Below are 15201 nucleotides of genomic sequence, written 5' to 3'. Positions count from 1 at the left end.
TCTTCTAGGTTCTACTACAGGCTTTACCCCTGTCTTCTAAGTTCTACTACAGGGTTTACGCCTGTCTTCTAAGTTCTACTACAGGCTTTACCCCTGTCTTCTAAGTTCTACTACAGGGTTTACCCCTGTCTTCTAGGTTCTACTACAGGGTTTACCCCTGTCTTCTAGGTTCTACTACAGGGTTTTACTCCTGTCTTCTAGATTCTACTACAGGGTTTACTCCTGTCTTCTAGGTTCTACTACAGGGTTTACTCCTGTCTTCTAGGTTCTACTACAGGGTTTACCCCTGTCTTCTAGGTTCTACTACAGGGTTTACCCCTGTCTTCTAGGTTCTACTACAGGGTTTTACTCCTGTCTTCTAGATTCTACTACAGTGTTTACTCCTTTCTTCTAGATTCTACTACAGGGTTTTACTCCTGTCTTCTAGGTTCTACTACAGGGTTTTACCCCTGTCTTCTAGGTTCTACTACAGGGTTTACTCCTGTCTTCTAGGTTCTACTACAGGGTTTTACTCCTGTCTTCTAGGTTCTACTACAGGGTTTTACTCCTGTCTTCTAGGTTCTACTACAGGGTTTTACTCCTGTCTTCTAGGTTCTACTACAGGGTTTTACTCCTGTCTTCTAGCTTCTACTACAGGCTTTACCCCTGTCTTCTAAGTTCTACTACAGGGTTTACCCCTGTCTTCTAAGTTCTACTACAGGCTTTACCCCTGTCTTCTAAGTTCTACTACAGGGTTTACCCCTGTCTTCTAGGTTCTACTACAGGGTTTACCCCTGTCTTCTAGGTTCTACTACAGGGTTTTACTCCTGTCTTCTAGATTCTACTACAGGGTTTACTCCTGTCTTCTAGGTTCTACTACAGGGTTTTACTCCTGTCTTCTAGGTTCTACTACAGTGTTTACTCCTGTCTTCTAGGTTCTACTACAGGGTTTACTCCTGTCTTCTAGGTTCTACTACAGGGTTTACTCCTGTCTTCTAGGTTCTACTACAGGGGTTTACTCCTGTCTTCTAGGTTCTACTACAGGGTTTTACTCCTGTCTTCTAGGTTCTACTACAGGGTTTTACTCCTGTCTTCTAGGTTCTACTACAGGGTTTTACTCCTGTCTTCTAGGTTCTACTACAGGGTTTTACTCCTGTCTTCTAGGTTCTACTACAGGGTTTTACTCCTGTCTTCTAGGTTCTACTACAGGGTTTTACTCCTGTCTTCTAGGTTCTACTACAGGGTTTACTCCTGTCTTCTAGGTTCTACTACAGGGTTTACTCCTGTCTTCAAGGTTCTACTACAGGGTTTTACTCCTGTCTTCTAGGTTCTACTACAGGGTTTTACTCCTGTCTTCTAGGTTCTACTACAGGGTTTTACTCCTGTCTTCTAGGTTCTACTACAGGGTTTTACTCCTTTCTTCTAGGTTCTACTACAGGGTTTATTCCTTTCTTCTAGGTTGTACTACAGGGTTTTACTCCTGTCTTCTAGGTTCTACTACAGGGTTTTACTCCTGTCTTCTAGGTTCTACTACAGGGTTTTACTCCTGTCTTCTAGGTTCTACTACAGGTTTTACTCCTGTCTTCTAGGTTCTACTACAGGGTTTTACTCCTGTCTTCTAGGTTCTACTACAGGGTTTACTCCTGTCTTCTAGGTTCTACTACAGGGTTTTACTCCTGTCTTCTAGGTTCTACTACAGGGTTTACTCCTGTCTTCTAGGTTCTACTACAGGGTTTACCCCTGTCTTCTAGGTTCTACTACAGGGTTTTACTCCTGTCTTCTAGATTCTACTACAGGGTTTTACTCCTGTCTTCTAGGTTCTACTACAGGGTTTTACTCCTGTCTTCTAGGTTCTACTACAGGGTTTACCCCTGTCTTCTAGGTTCTACTACAGGGTTTACCCCTGTCTTCTAGGTTCTACTACAGGGTTTACCCCTGTCTTCTAGGTTCTACTACAGGGTTTACCCCTGTCTTCTAGGTTCTAATACACGGGTTTTACTCCTGTCTTCTAGGTTCTACTACAGGGTTTTACTCCTGTCTTCTAGGTTCTACTACAGGGTTTTACTCCTGTCTTCTAGGTTCTACTACAGGGTTCTACTACAGGGTTTTACTCCGGTCTTCTAGGTTCTACTACAGGGTTTTACTCCTGTCTTCTAGGTTCTCCTACAGGGTTTTACTCCTGTCTTCTAGGTTCTACTACAGGGTTTTACTCCTGTCTTCTAGCTTCTACTACAGGCTATACCCCTGTCTTCTAAGTTCTACTACAGGCTTTACCCCTGTCTTCTAAGTTCTACTACAGGGTTTACCCCTGTCTTCTAGGTTCTACTACAGGGTTTACCCCTGTCTTCTAGGTTCTACTACAGGGTTTTACTCCTGTCTTCTAGATTCTACTACAGGGTTTACTCCTGTCTTCTAGGTTCTACTACAGGGTTTTACTCCTGTCTTCTAGATTCTACTACAGTGTTTACTCCTGTCTTCTTGATTCTACTACAGGGTTTTACTCCTGTCTTCTAGGTTCTACTACAGGGTTTTACCCCTGTCTTCTAGGTTCTACTACAGGGTTTACTCCTGTCTTCTAGGTTCTACTACAGGGTTTTACTCCTGTCTTCTAGGTTCTACTACAGGGTTTACTCCTGTCTTCTAGGTTCTACTACAGGGTTTTACTCCTGTCTTCTAGGTTCTACTACAGGGTTTACTCCTGTCTTCTAGGTTCTACTACAGGGGTTTACACCTGTCTTCTAGGTTCTACTACAGGGTTTTACTCCTGTCTTCTAGGTTCTACTACAGGGTTTTACTCCTGTCTTCTAGGTTCTACTACAGGGTTTTACTCCTGTCTTCTAGGTTCTACTACAGGGTTTTACTCCTGTCTTCTAGGTTCTACTACAGGGTTTTACTCCTGTCTTCTAGGTTCTACTACAGGGTTTACTCCTGTCTTCTAGGTTCTACTACAGGGTTTACTCCTGTCTTCAGGTTCTACTACAGGGGTTTACTCCTGTCTTCTAGGTTCTACTACAGGGTTTTACTCCTGTCTTCTAGGTTCTACTACAGGGTTTTACTCCTGTCTTCTAGGTTCTACTACAGGGTTTATTCCTGTCTTCTAGGTTCTACTACAGGGTTTTACTCCTGTCTTCTAGGTTCTACTACAGGGTTTTACTCCTGTCTTCTAGGTTCTACTACAGGGTTTTACTCCTGTCTTCTAGGTTCTACTACAGGTTTTACTCCTGTCTTCTAGGTTCTACTACAGGGTTTTACTCCTGTCTTCTAGGTTCTACTACAGGGTTTACTCCTGTCTTCTAGGTTCTACTACAGGGTTTTACTCCTGTCTTCTAGGTTCTACTACAGGGTTTACTCCTGTCTTCTAGGTTCTACTACAGGGTTTACCCCTGTCTTCTAGGTTCTACTACAGGGTTTTACTCCTGTCTTCTAGGTTCTACTACAGGGTTTTACTCCTGTCTTCTAGGTTCTACTACAGGGTTTTACTCCTGTCTTCTAGGTTCTACTACAGGGTTTACCCCTGTCTTCTAGGTTCTACTACAGGGTTTACCCCTGTCTTCTAGGTTCTACTACAGGGTTTACCCCTGTCTTCTAGGTTCTACTACAGGGTTTTACTCTTGTCTTCTAGGTTCTACTACAGGGTTTTACTCCTGTCTTCTAGGTTCTACTACAGGGTTTTACTCCTGTCTTCTAGGTTCTACTACAGGGTTTTACTCCTGTCTTCTAGGTTCTACTACAGGGTTTACTCCTGTCTTCTAGATTCTACTACAGGGTTTTACTCCGGTCTTCTAGGTTCTACTACAGGGTTTTACTCCTGTCTTCTAGGTTCTACTACCGGGTTTTACTCCTGTCTTCTAGGTTCTACTACAGGGTTTTACTCCTGTCTTCTACGTTCTACTACAGGGTTTACTCCTATCTTTTAGGTTCTAGATGGCAACTCCCAAAAGATGTACACTTAGTATACCAAACATTAGGAACACCTCCCTAGAATTGAGTTGCCCCCCCCCCCCAACATGCTGGCCCATGTTTGCTCCAATGCTTCCCACAGTAGTGTGAAGTTGGCTGGATGACCTTTGGGTGGTAGCCCAGTCTTGATACACACAGGAAACTGTTGAGCATGAAAAACTCAGCAGCGTTGCAGTTCTTGACACAAACCGGTGTGCCTGGCATACCCCGTTCAAAGGCACTTAAATATTTTGTCTTGCCCATGCACCCTCTGAATGGCGAACAGACACAATCCATGTCCTTCTTTAACCTGTCTCCTCCCCGTCATCTACACTGATTGAAGTGGATTTAACAAGTGACATCAATAAGGGATCATAGCTTTCACCTAAATTCACCTGATCAGTCTGTCATGGAAAGAGTAGGTGTTCTTCATGTTTTGTATACTCAGTGTATACCACAACCTAGCTTGTTATTGACAGTACTTTGTTAAGCTGTGATCAATCAGTGAGCCTTTTCTGAATTGTTTAATGGATTACCGATATTGACCCAACATGCATGTTGATCCTAGTTCGTATTTACCCATTGACATGCATTACTAAATACTCAGCGGTTTCTCCTTATACAGCTGTACAGGTGTAGGATTTTAATTTTAGTTAGTTTGCTACAGCAGGACATAATCCTGCAGCAACAGGAAATGTGAATTATTATGTGGATTATAATTAATGGAAATGTTTGTAGGGGTGTGAAATCAAGTGTGACATTTTAAAGTAGAAATTACAAAATTCAGAAGCCTTTTAAACCTCAAATACACTACAAGTTTTACATTTCCTACACTGCAGGAAAGTTATCCTGCAAAAGGTAGGTCAAATTAAGATCCCACATCTGTATTGGATTTTGTTAATGATTGCAACACTAGAGCAAAGCTTAAAGACCTTATAAAACTTTAAACCATGTTAAAGATTCATTACATTTTATAGACCAATAAAATGAACACAACTTTTAGAGTATTATGATGACATATACATACCAACATAAATTTGTGCGGGGGCCTTAGATAATTGAGCTTTACGCACCGGCAGGTATGGACACATACGGTACATTTGATCATATTGAAATCACTAATAGTCCACAAACTCACCTTCTCTCTTAGCAATTGAACAAAGAGACTGATTCCAGATGTCAGATTCATTAAGAGTGTTAATAACGAACCTCTACTCATCATTACCATTAAATGATATACAATTATGTGTGAGGTTTGAATTGATTGTGTGCCTTTATTTGTTTTGCAGGGGACAGTGATAGGTTGGTGTGCCTAGATGATGGTCTATGGTCCTTCCCTGAAGCCTACTGTAAGATAGAGTGCCCAGAGCCTCCTACAGTACCTAACGCCAAGCTCCTAGTACCCCAGTGCAATGGTACAGGACATGATGTGGGTACCGTATGCCGTTACAAATGTAACCCAGGTTACTATGTTACGGCCAGCCTAAACACAAAGTCAAGAAAGTGAGTAATGTGTTATGTATCACTTTTCTTTTGCTCCATAAACATGTTATAGAACCGTGTTAATAGCTTCTATTTTATGTAACAAGGAACAATGAATGCATCACATATTTCCCCCATGGATACTGAGTTTAAATAGCACAATTCGTACATTTAAATGTATTTTCAGATCCATCAACCTTGCATACCTGTGTACGGTTTCTAAGCATAGCAACATAAACCTCCAATAAACTCCATACCAATGGTTACTTGCCTCATTATTGTTTTCCAGTTGAATTAATTGGGTAACTTCACCTCATTATCAATGTAATTCACGTGTTTCTAATGAGATGGTTTCCCATTAGTAAACCGCTGGTGCGAGTTTATTTCCTCCCTTTGTTGGAGTCAGCATTATCCCTTGACTATTGGGCAATATTGGCTGTCAAAGACAATGTTCTTGAATCTAGCTGGACCTAAGACTGCTCAGCATGTTCTACAGGACTAACTGCATGTACAAACTAATATGTTAACATAATTTTTGCACCTGGACTTCTTTATGAGTTTTTCAACTCACTTTTAAGATATGTGAAAATCTTAAGCACCTTATTAATGCAACGTGTTAAAAGCTAAAAGCACTATAAAAATGGTTTTAAATGATCTTGTTTATTATTACTTTTGAGATGTTTTAAATTAAATTTGAAACAACATAATTTTGTGTGTGTGTGTCTGTGTGTGTGCGTGCGTGCGTATGTGTGTCTGCATGTGTGTTGTGTATGTGTTGCGTTCCCAGGAGGTTTCTGAAGGTGGAGTGTGTAGAGGGGGGCCAGTGGGAGGAGGGGGGCTGTGAACCCGTTCCCTGTCCATCTCTGCTTGCTGTCTTTGAGGGCATGTACACCTGCACCAATGGCAGGCACTACAACAGCCTCTGTACCCTCCTGTGTCCCACCACCTCGGAAAACGTAAACAAAAGATGCAATCTAGGTCCACTTTCTGAGCTTGAACATCATCCCATCCCATTAATAAAGTACTATCTTATTCATTCAGTTGTTATCTCTCCTGACAGCACACAATTCGCTGCACTAAAGATGGCAGGTGGACAGAGGAGTTCACCATGTGTACAAGGTTAGCTGGATCCTGCCCACCTCCGCCTGATGTCAATCAGGTTCAGTTTGCCTGTGACGAGGGTTTCAATGTTGGTAAGTCTCCTTCTCAACTTCTCCAGCTTGAGGACACTCCTCATTACACTTACAGTAGTACTTTAATGTAGAAATGCACAGCAGTGTTTTGTACTGTAGTAATCAATAGACTGTCAGTATTATTTTAAAGACATAATGCATTGCATCCATTCTGTTGGTATTTGTTTGGTCATGAAGCTTCTACGATGTAACAGAGCGTGTTTTAACATCTCATGATTATGTAATACTATACCTTAAAAAATATATATACATATATATTTTTACCCAGACATAAGTATTCTTAATTGTTTAGATATTATGAATTGTGGAGCGTTCTGTAGCATCCCAGAAGGCATTGGAAAATGTAACAGAGACATAGCAGGTAGCAGGTGGTAAAACACTTTTCAAGCCGAACTGCCAAGCTGTTGAACCACAGATGACTAGTCTCAACTTTTTTTATTTGCACATGAATAAATTCAACAGATGCAAATCAGGGTAGAAGGAAAGCTTACTTTGTGTCACTGCAGGTGCAGTTTGCTACCCAACATGCAGTGCGGCCCTGCATGACCCAGTGGTTTTAGTCAATGACACCACAGCAGACAACGTTAAGCACTGGATGCTGCCAGGCAGGGTTCAGGTAAGGTGTTTGACTGATGCAAACGTTGTGATGCTTTGTTATTTACTGAACGTTATTAGCATTGGCTGATATCCCCCTTGTGTATCTTTAGAGCTTCACAAACAGGTCTGAGGCTTGCTCAAATGAAAAACATGTGGTTGTCTATACTTCAAATTGAGCTTTTCCTGCAAAAAAGCTATATTTGCAGCTTTATTTTACTCTATGTGTTAATATTATTCAATATAAAGAAGTTAGTCTTACTGTGAACTCTGTAATGATCAAATGTTTATTGTGATTTCTGTAAGATTGACATACAGATGGCAAGTTATGATGGTATAAAGAATCAAATGGACCAAAAAAAGTGATATGTGACATCAGGGGGTATACTATTATAAATAGGCGCCTTTCATCAAGAGTCTGTGGAACACGCAATCATCATGGCGGAATGTCTAGGAATTTCAATGATGTGTCAGAGTGAAATATACTGTTGTTTTCTTAAGAAGGGCAACCTGCCCAATATCATCTCAAAGGATCGCTTTGACATGAACGTTAGTGTAAACAGCTCTATCATTTGACCCTGTATTGACCTCAAACTCAACTCTGGACCTCAAAGCTGTTCTGCTGCATTTTTTCATTGTTCTAAATCAGGGACTGATTTAGACCTGGGACACCAGGTGTGTACAATTAATTATCAGGTAGAACATAAAACCAGCAGGCTCCGGACCTCGTAGGGTAAGAATTGAGAACCCCTGCTCTATTGGGTGGCCCTTCACTGAGCCAGCAGACCTAACTGCCTTCCAAATAGTTTGGAACTGATTTTGATAACTTGAGCTGTATTACTGGCATGTCATCTTGATCCAAGGCATTATGACTGTATCCCTTAACCAGACAACTTTTGGGACACAAAGGAGTATCCTGTTACTCCTACAGTCTTTGTCATTCAATCAATATGATTAGTACGCTGTCGTTCCAATTAAGGTAGAAAGAAAATGCCACAGACCATTATGAGAACTCAAGATGACAGTGCCATTTTGGCTAGATCACTTCATAACACCAAATATGGGCTTGTTGACTAAATGTTTTTGGTTTGGTGGGAGCAGTAGTGTAAAGTTGGAGCTGGATTTAAAGTTAGAAATCTTTATCAAGTGTAGTCATTGACATTTTGTATCACCAAAAAGAAAGTCCTGTGTACAGACATACTATTTCCTGTAAGCCTAGTTTAACTGAAATCGGTTTAGATCTATAGAGCTTGATGTTGATACTGATGACTAGTTACAACGTCTCAATCAATGTTACATTACAGGACATTGTCTGCACAGGAATGATGAGATGGCATCCTGACCCCAAACTCCTACAATGTATCCAGTCATGTGAGGTGAGTGTTCTATCATAGGCAAAATTGCCACCAGGGATGGGGGGGACATGTGCCCCCCAATATTCAGAACAGTTCAATTACCCCCCACCCCTAATAATTTCTTTAACTTCTTATGGGCAGGTGGGACGCCAACATCCGGTGAAATTGCAGAGCGCGAAATTCAAACTACAGAATTATAAATATTTAACTTTCATAAAATCACAAGTGTAATACATCAAAATAAAGCTTAACGTCTTGTTAATCCAGCCACTGTGTCAGATTTCAAAAAGGCTTTACGGCGAAAGCACACCATGCGATTATCTGAGGACAGCGCCCCGCATACAAAAGCATGAAAAACATATTTGAACCAGGCATGTGTGCCACGAAAGTTAGAAATAACAATATAATAAATGCCTTACCTTTGATGATCTTCTTCTGTTGGCACTCCAAAAGGTCCCAGATACATCACAAATGGTCCTTATGTTTGATAATGTCCTTCTTTACATCCATAAAAACTCAGTTTAGCTGGCGCGCTTCAGTCAATAATCCACCCAGTTTCCCTCCATCAAAATGCATACAAAATGAATCCCAAACGTTACTAATAAACTTTTCCAAACAAGTCAAACAACGTTTATAATCAAACCTTAGGTACCCTAACACGTAAATAAACGATACAATGTAAGACGGAGAATCGTTATTGTCTATACCGGAGAAAAATACCAAAGAACACGCTCTCTTCCACGCGCTTGGAAACACTACAGCCAAAATGGGAGCCACCTAGAAAAACTACAATTTCTGGCTAATTTTTCCAAAAATCAGCATGAAACTCTTTCTAAAGACTTTTGACATCTAGTGGAAGCCCTAGGAACTGCAATCTGGGAGGATTTTGCAATATAATAAAAGTCATAGCCATTAAAAACAGTTGTAGGCTGAACATTTGTTTTTTTTGGGATGGTTTGTCCTCGGGGTTTTGCCTGCCATATCAGTTCTGTTCAGACATAATTTTAATAGTTTTAGAAACTTTAGAGTGTTTTCTATCAAAATCTACAAATTATTTGCATATCCTATATGCTTAGCTTCTGGGCCTGAGTAACAGGCAGTTTACTTTGGGCATGCTTTTCATCCGGATGTGAAAATACTGCCTCCTACCCAAGAGAGGTTAAAATAAACAAATAAAAATGTTTTGGTTGGGGTGCCCCAGCCAAAACACGCCATATAGCATATAGCATATGAACACATCATAATCAATGGCAAAATGTGTAGTATTGCAGGAAATTTGCTTTAACAATCAACTTTGGGCACGAACAACAGTCCAACTCCTCCCCTTTCTAAACGTGGTATGAGTTTGATGGTTCATCGATGTGTCTTTCTGGTCATGTGCGATGTGACCGACGTAGCTAGTTCATCAGCTAAGCTAGCCACTTGTAGCTAGCCAGTAACTCCTCCAGTATGTGTTGATGTCATTTTGGATGGAAGCTGTAGAGATTGGTAAGAAATGGCACTCCTGTAGCCAAATATCTTGTCAGTATTATACTTTTTTTAAGCATTAAATGACCTGTTATTATTGTGCATTGATCAATTATACAGTTTAAAGCCGTTATTTTTGCCGAAAGTCGACTCGTAAAGTAACTGTCCAGTGTTTCCAGATTTCTATTAAATATGACCTATAATTAATTACAATATGAGTGAAATAGTTTTCCTTCCAAAATGTTTTAAATAAGTATGTTAAAAAGCAGCTTTTCTGTGTTGGATTGCTGTGGGCGTACCCCAACAACAGAATGGTGTGGGCGTATACCTTTCATTAAAAATATTCATGCAGGTAGACCGGTCTGTTTGAGATACAAGTTTGAGTTGTTGTTTTTTTAAAGTGTTTTTTTTTTCTCCGATTTATGCTTTGGCCACAAATACGAGTATAGGATTAGTCAACAACATTATTTGGGTATGAGTTAATAGAATATTAACTTTTAAAATTGAGATTTTCACTGGACACTTACTTTAAAACCCCACCATTTTCTCTCTTCCTCATTACAAAATGTGTAGAGTAGCGAAAAAATTAGTGTTAAAACGGCTAAATGTTCTCTCCAAAAAAATGTGTAGAATAGTATTATAAAACTGCAAATCTTCTATTTAAATTTTTTTGGGGGATTGGGGGGCCTTCCACTTATCCTTCCACTTGTACGGTGTTTTCAAACCCATCCATATACCCCACAAAATACCCCTTAAGAGAGGCATAATAAGTCAGGTCAAACTGTGTAGAATTGCAGGAAATGTATATTAAAATGTCAACAACAACATAAATACACCCGGGTTTCCCGTCTGCTATTTTGCCCTTGTGTTCTATACAGCATAGTGCCTGCCAGATAGGGTTCATATACTATACTATCGTTCAAAAATGTTGAGAGTTTTCTCTAGCCTCCCTGGAGTGCCAGATGGGTGGGGTTTGCAGTTTTGGGACTACTTTATTGGTCCATTATGACAAACAAGCACATATCAATTATTTGTAATGATTTCCAATAGTATTTGAACCCAGGTCTGGTGCCTGCTACAGTATTATACTGTCCCAACATGATTAAAGATGAGACATGTCAAATCAAATGTATTTATATAGCCCTTCTTACATCAGCTGATATCTCAAAGTGCAGTACAGAAACCCAGCCTAAAACCCCCAAACAGCAAGCAATACAGGTGTAGAAGCACGGTGGCTAGGAAAAACTCCCTAGAAAGGCCAAAACCTAGGAAGAAACCTAGAGAGGAACCAGGCTATGAGGGGTGCCAGTCCTCTTCTGGCTGTGCCGGGTGGAGATTATAACAGACATGGCCAAGATGTTCAAATGTTCATAAATTACCAGCATGGTCAAATAATAATAATCACAGTAGTTGTCGAGGGTGCAACAGGTCAGCACCTGTTGAGTAAATGTCAGTTGGCTTTTCATAGCCGATCATTGAGAGTATCTCTACTGCTCCTGCTGTCTCTAGAGAGTTGAAAACAGCAGGTCTGGGACAGGTAACACATGTAATATATTTTGCCAATCTACGCTGCTCTGTTCTATCGCTACAGTCTGTTTTATCTCTCTATTGTGTTCGTCTTCAAAATGGAGACCCGAGCAATACATGCTTTGAAAAAGTATTTTCTTACCTGATCATAATCACCCCTAACATCAAAACAATGGTGTTTTCTTTAAAGTAGCCTAAGCTTGATCTCAGAAAATATTATTTGAACAGACTTGCTCTACATTTATTGCAGAAAAGGGATAACATGTTATACTTTAAAAAGTAAATGAAACCATGGCAATATATAGACTCTTCATATTATCATACTGTACATACTCCTACCTCAACCGAGAATATTACCACCAAGACCCACATTCAATTAATTGCAGATATAGCAAACAACATTGTGGGTTCACTGAGAATGTTTATGCTGTATTCTAAGCGAAGGTGTGGTTTTACGTTAAAATCCATTGTCCATGAGAGGAACAGCTTGTGGGTTTAAACATTGTGGCTTGTGGCTTCTGCCCCCCCCCCCCCCCCCTTAAAAGATTTAGATGCACTATTGTAAAGTGGCTGTTCCACTGGATGTCATTAGGTGAATGCACCAATTTGTAAGTCGCTCTGGATAAGAGCGTCTGCTAAATGACTTAAATGTAAATGTAAATGTAAACATGGTTAACTCATCAGATTTACATTTAGATTTAGATTTACAGTTTGGTCACTTAGCAGACACTTATCCAGAGTGACTTACAGAATGCATTCAACTAAGGTAGGTAAGACAGGCACATATCACAGTCATTGAAAGTAAAAACTTTCCTCAATTAAGCAGTAAATTAACCCTAGTGCAGTTCCTTCACCTACAGGGGAATGAAATGGGCCCCAAGTGTGCTCCAACTATGGCAAGGTTCACTGCAAACTATGAACCTCTCTCGCTCTACCTTGTTAAGGCTTTATTTGTTGAAATACTGATCACTGGCGACAAAGCGTAATTTCTGAGGCTGACGGTGTTCCATTTCTCTTTCATCGTTTCCTTAGATTTTGTCTATTTTCAGAGATCAAATTCAAAGTCAGGCTTATTTTGATATATTTGTCCATTAATTTATTAGCTGTCATAGTACACTATTATTATCCAGAACCTTTTTATTCAGAATCCACCAGACTTTAGTGTAAACTGGAACTATCTATGGAACACATTAACTGTTCATGTCTCATGGTATTAAAATATTTAATCTACCTGCCAACAATTTTTTCCTTCAATCTTCAGTTGCTTATAACCAGATACTCCATGACAACATTGTAAATTATACCACTCCACATGTGTTACAAATGCTCCCTGACAGATCTCATCCAGATGCTCCTTTTCAAAATAGGATGATGAGGTCAGTTAAAGGAATACTTCAGTGCTTGTGGAAACCATTTTTATGTCTCTGCGTGCAGTTTGAAGGAAGTTGCTAACTAGTATTAGCGCAATTGCTAACTAGCGTTAGCGCAATGGCTAGAAGTCTATGGTAACTGCTAGCATGCTAGTACAGTAGATACAATACACTTCCAGTCATTGCACTAACTCTAGTTGACATTGGCTCACAAAATGACCTTCATACTGGATGCAGAGACATAAAAATGGTATCCATGAGTTCTTCTGACTCTGCTAAAATCCCTAAGTATCCCTTTAAGGCATCATAGACTTTACCACAAGTAGACCTTCATTATCTAGGCCAACATAATCGTGGTGCACAAAATGCATAAATCTCAATAGCAAAACAGTGGATCAGAAGAATACTCAAATGGTATTTTCCTTTCAAGAAGTAAACAAGCAAAGGCTGAATGGACAGTAGAGAGCAGAGAGACAACTGAATAATGTAATGAGGGTGTGTCGAGACTAGCCAATCAGCCCTTCAAAAACAAACTATTTAGCCTACCCCATGTGCTCTACATTTAGACAGCCAGTATGAACTGTTCTCTCATATTTATACTTTTGTATACTTTTTAGACAGGTGTTCTGAAATACCCTAAAATTGAAAGTATTCAGACCCCTCGACTTTTTCCACGCTCTGTTAGGTTACAGCCTTATTCTAAAATTGATTCAATAGTTTTTTTGGATCATAAATCTACACACAATACCCCATAATAACAAAGCAAAAACGTTTTTTTATAAATGTAAAAAATGTTTTTTACTCAGTAGTTTGTTGAAGCACCTTTGGCAACAATTACAGCCCTGAGTCTTTTTTGGGTACGACGCTACAAGCTTGGCACACCTGTATTTGGGGAGTTTCTCCAATTCTTCTCTGCAGATCCTCTCAAGCTCTGTCAGGTTGGATGGGGAGCAGTTTTTTATGGGGAGGATTTTATTATTTAACTAGGCAAGTTAGTTAAGAACAAATTCTTATTTTCAATGACGGCCTAGGAACAGTGAAACAGAAAATAAGAACTGCCTTGTTCAGGGGCAGAACGACAGATTTCAACCTTGTCAGCTCGGGGATTCAATCTTGCAACCTTCCGGTTACTAGGCCAATGCTCTAACCACCAGGCTATCTGCCGCCCCGATTTTAGAATAAGGCTGTAACGTCGCAAAATGTGGAAAAAGTCAAGAGATCTGAATACTTTCCGAAGGCATTGTACAGTATTTGCAGATATGTGCACCGTCATTGCTCTCTCTCGCTCTGCTGTGGGTGCATGATGTACCACTTGCTAACTGTCATTCATATGGCGAGGGGATGAAGCTCACTGGTAGAACTCAAATTGCTATAGGGCTGGCCCTTGTGGGGGGAAATGTAGGGAAAATGGCACAGCACAGCTTCAAGAAAAACATTCACTTTCAAAAGGGATTTTGTGGCTAATTGAGGTAAGATAGTAACTCTGCTCAGAGATTACAGATGTATGAACTACACATTCACACATCCAGCCCAAAGCAAAAATATTTAGTAGTCACCAAAGTTCAAGAATATGTCTTTAAATAGTCAAATTTTACAATACCTTGAGAAGTAAATGTACCTGCAAGTTTAACATTTGCCAGACACACATTAATGTTTCAGGTTTGTTTTGAACCGCTAAACATGACTTTACATTTGAGAAGGAATTTAGAGGAGAACATAATTAGTGAGCGAGCTCTGAGGAAGTCCCAATCAGGAAGCAGTAATGTGGGCCCTTGAGCAAGGCAGTTAACCCCCAACAGCAACTGCTCCCCGGGCGCCATGGACATCGATTAAGGCAGCCCCCCGCACCTCTCTGATTCAGAAGGGTTGGGTTAAATGCTGAAGACACATTTCAGTTGAATGCATTTAGTTGTGCAACTGACTAGTTATCCCCTTTCCTTTCCCAAAACATTAAAAGTTGTTGCTATGAAGTTTATTTAGTTTGTTGTATCTTTCACTTCGCATTAAACTAAGTCAGTCGGCTCTCTCTCCGAGCATAACCCCTTCCTTCACTCCAACAGGATGTTTAGGTTAAATCTATAACCATGTGTGGCTTTTAAGTTGTAAGATTGTTTTCATGGCATGAAGAGATAATGTTTATAAGGAATCTACACCCTTGGTGTCGCTAATGATAAACTTAATCCACATTTATTTTGGTATTGTCGAATTACTGAGTCATCCTGGAAACAGTTGCATTGTGTTAATTTATGTTTCTTCAAAATGCTTTTGTCTTAATGGAAACAGTTGTGTTGTGCT

At 40.0% G+C, this 15201-nt stretch overlaps 1 protein-coding gene across 2 annotated transcripts in view; it reads left to right on the top strand.

Annotated features, from left to right (window-relative positions):
• Nucleotides 1–15201, top strand: part of LOC129824014 (pappalysin-2-like) — a 66949-nt gene that overhangs the window by 46566 nt on the left and 5182 nt on the right. For both annotated transcript variants that reach the window (XM_055883270.1, XM_055883271.1), the window contains exons 17-21: nt 5208–5421; nt 6188–6356; nt 6461–6593; nt 7100–7209; nt 8492–8563. In XM_055883270.1, coding sequence (XP_055739245.1) covers nt 5208–5421; nt 6188–6356; nt 6461–6593; nt 7100–7209; nt 8492–8563 — 698 coding nt within the window. The remainder of the gene's footprint in view (nt 1–5207; nt 5422–6187; nt 6357–6460; nt 6594–7099; nt 7210–8491; nt 8564–15201) is intronic.

The sequence above is a fragment of the Salvelinus fontinalis genome, chromosome 26, assembly GCF_029448725.1.
Source record: "Salvelinus fontinalis isolate EN_2023a chromosome 26, ASM2944872v1, whole genome shotgun sequence".
Taxonomy (NCBI): Eukaryota; Metazoa; Chordata; class Actinopteri; order Salmoniformes; family Salmonidae; genus Salvelinus; species Salvelinus fontinalis.
The sequence above is the reverse complement of the archived record's forward strand: the minus strand, read 5'-3'. Positions and strand labels throughout refer to the sequence as shown.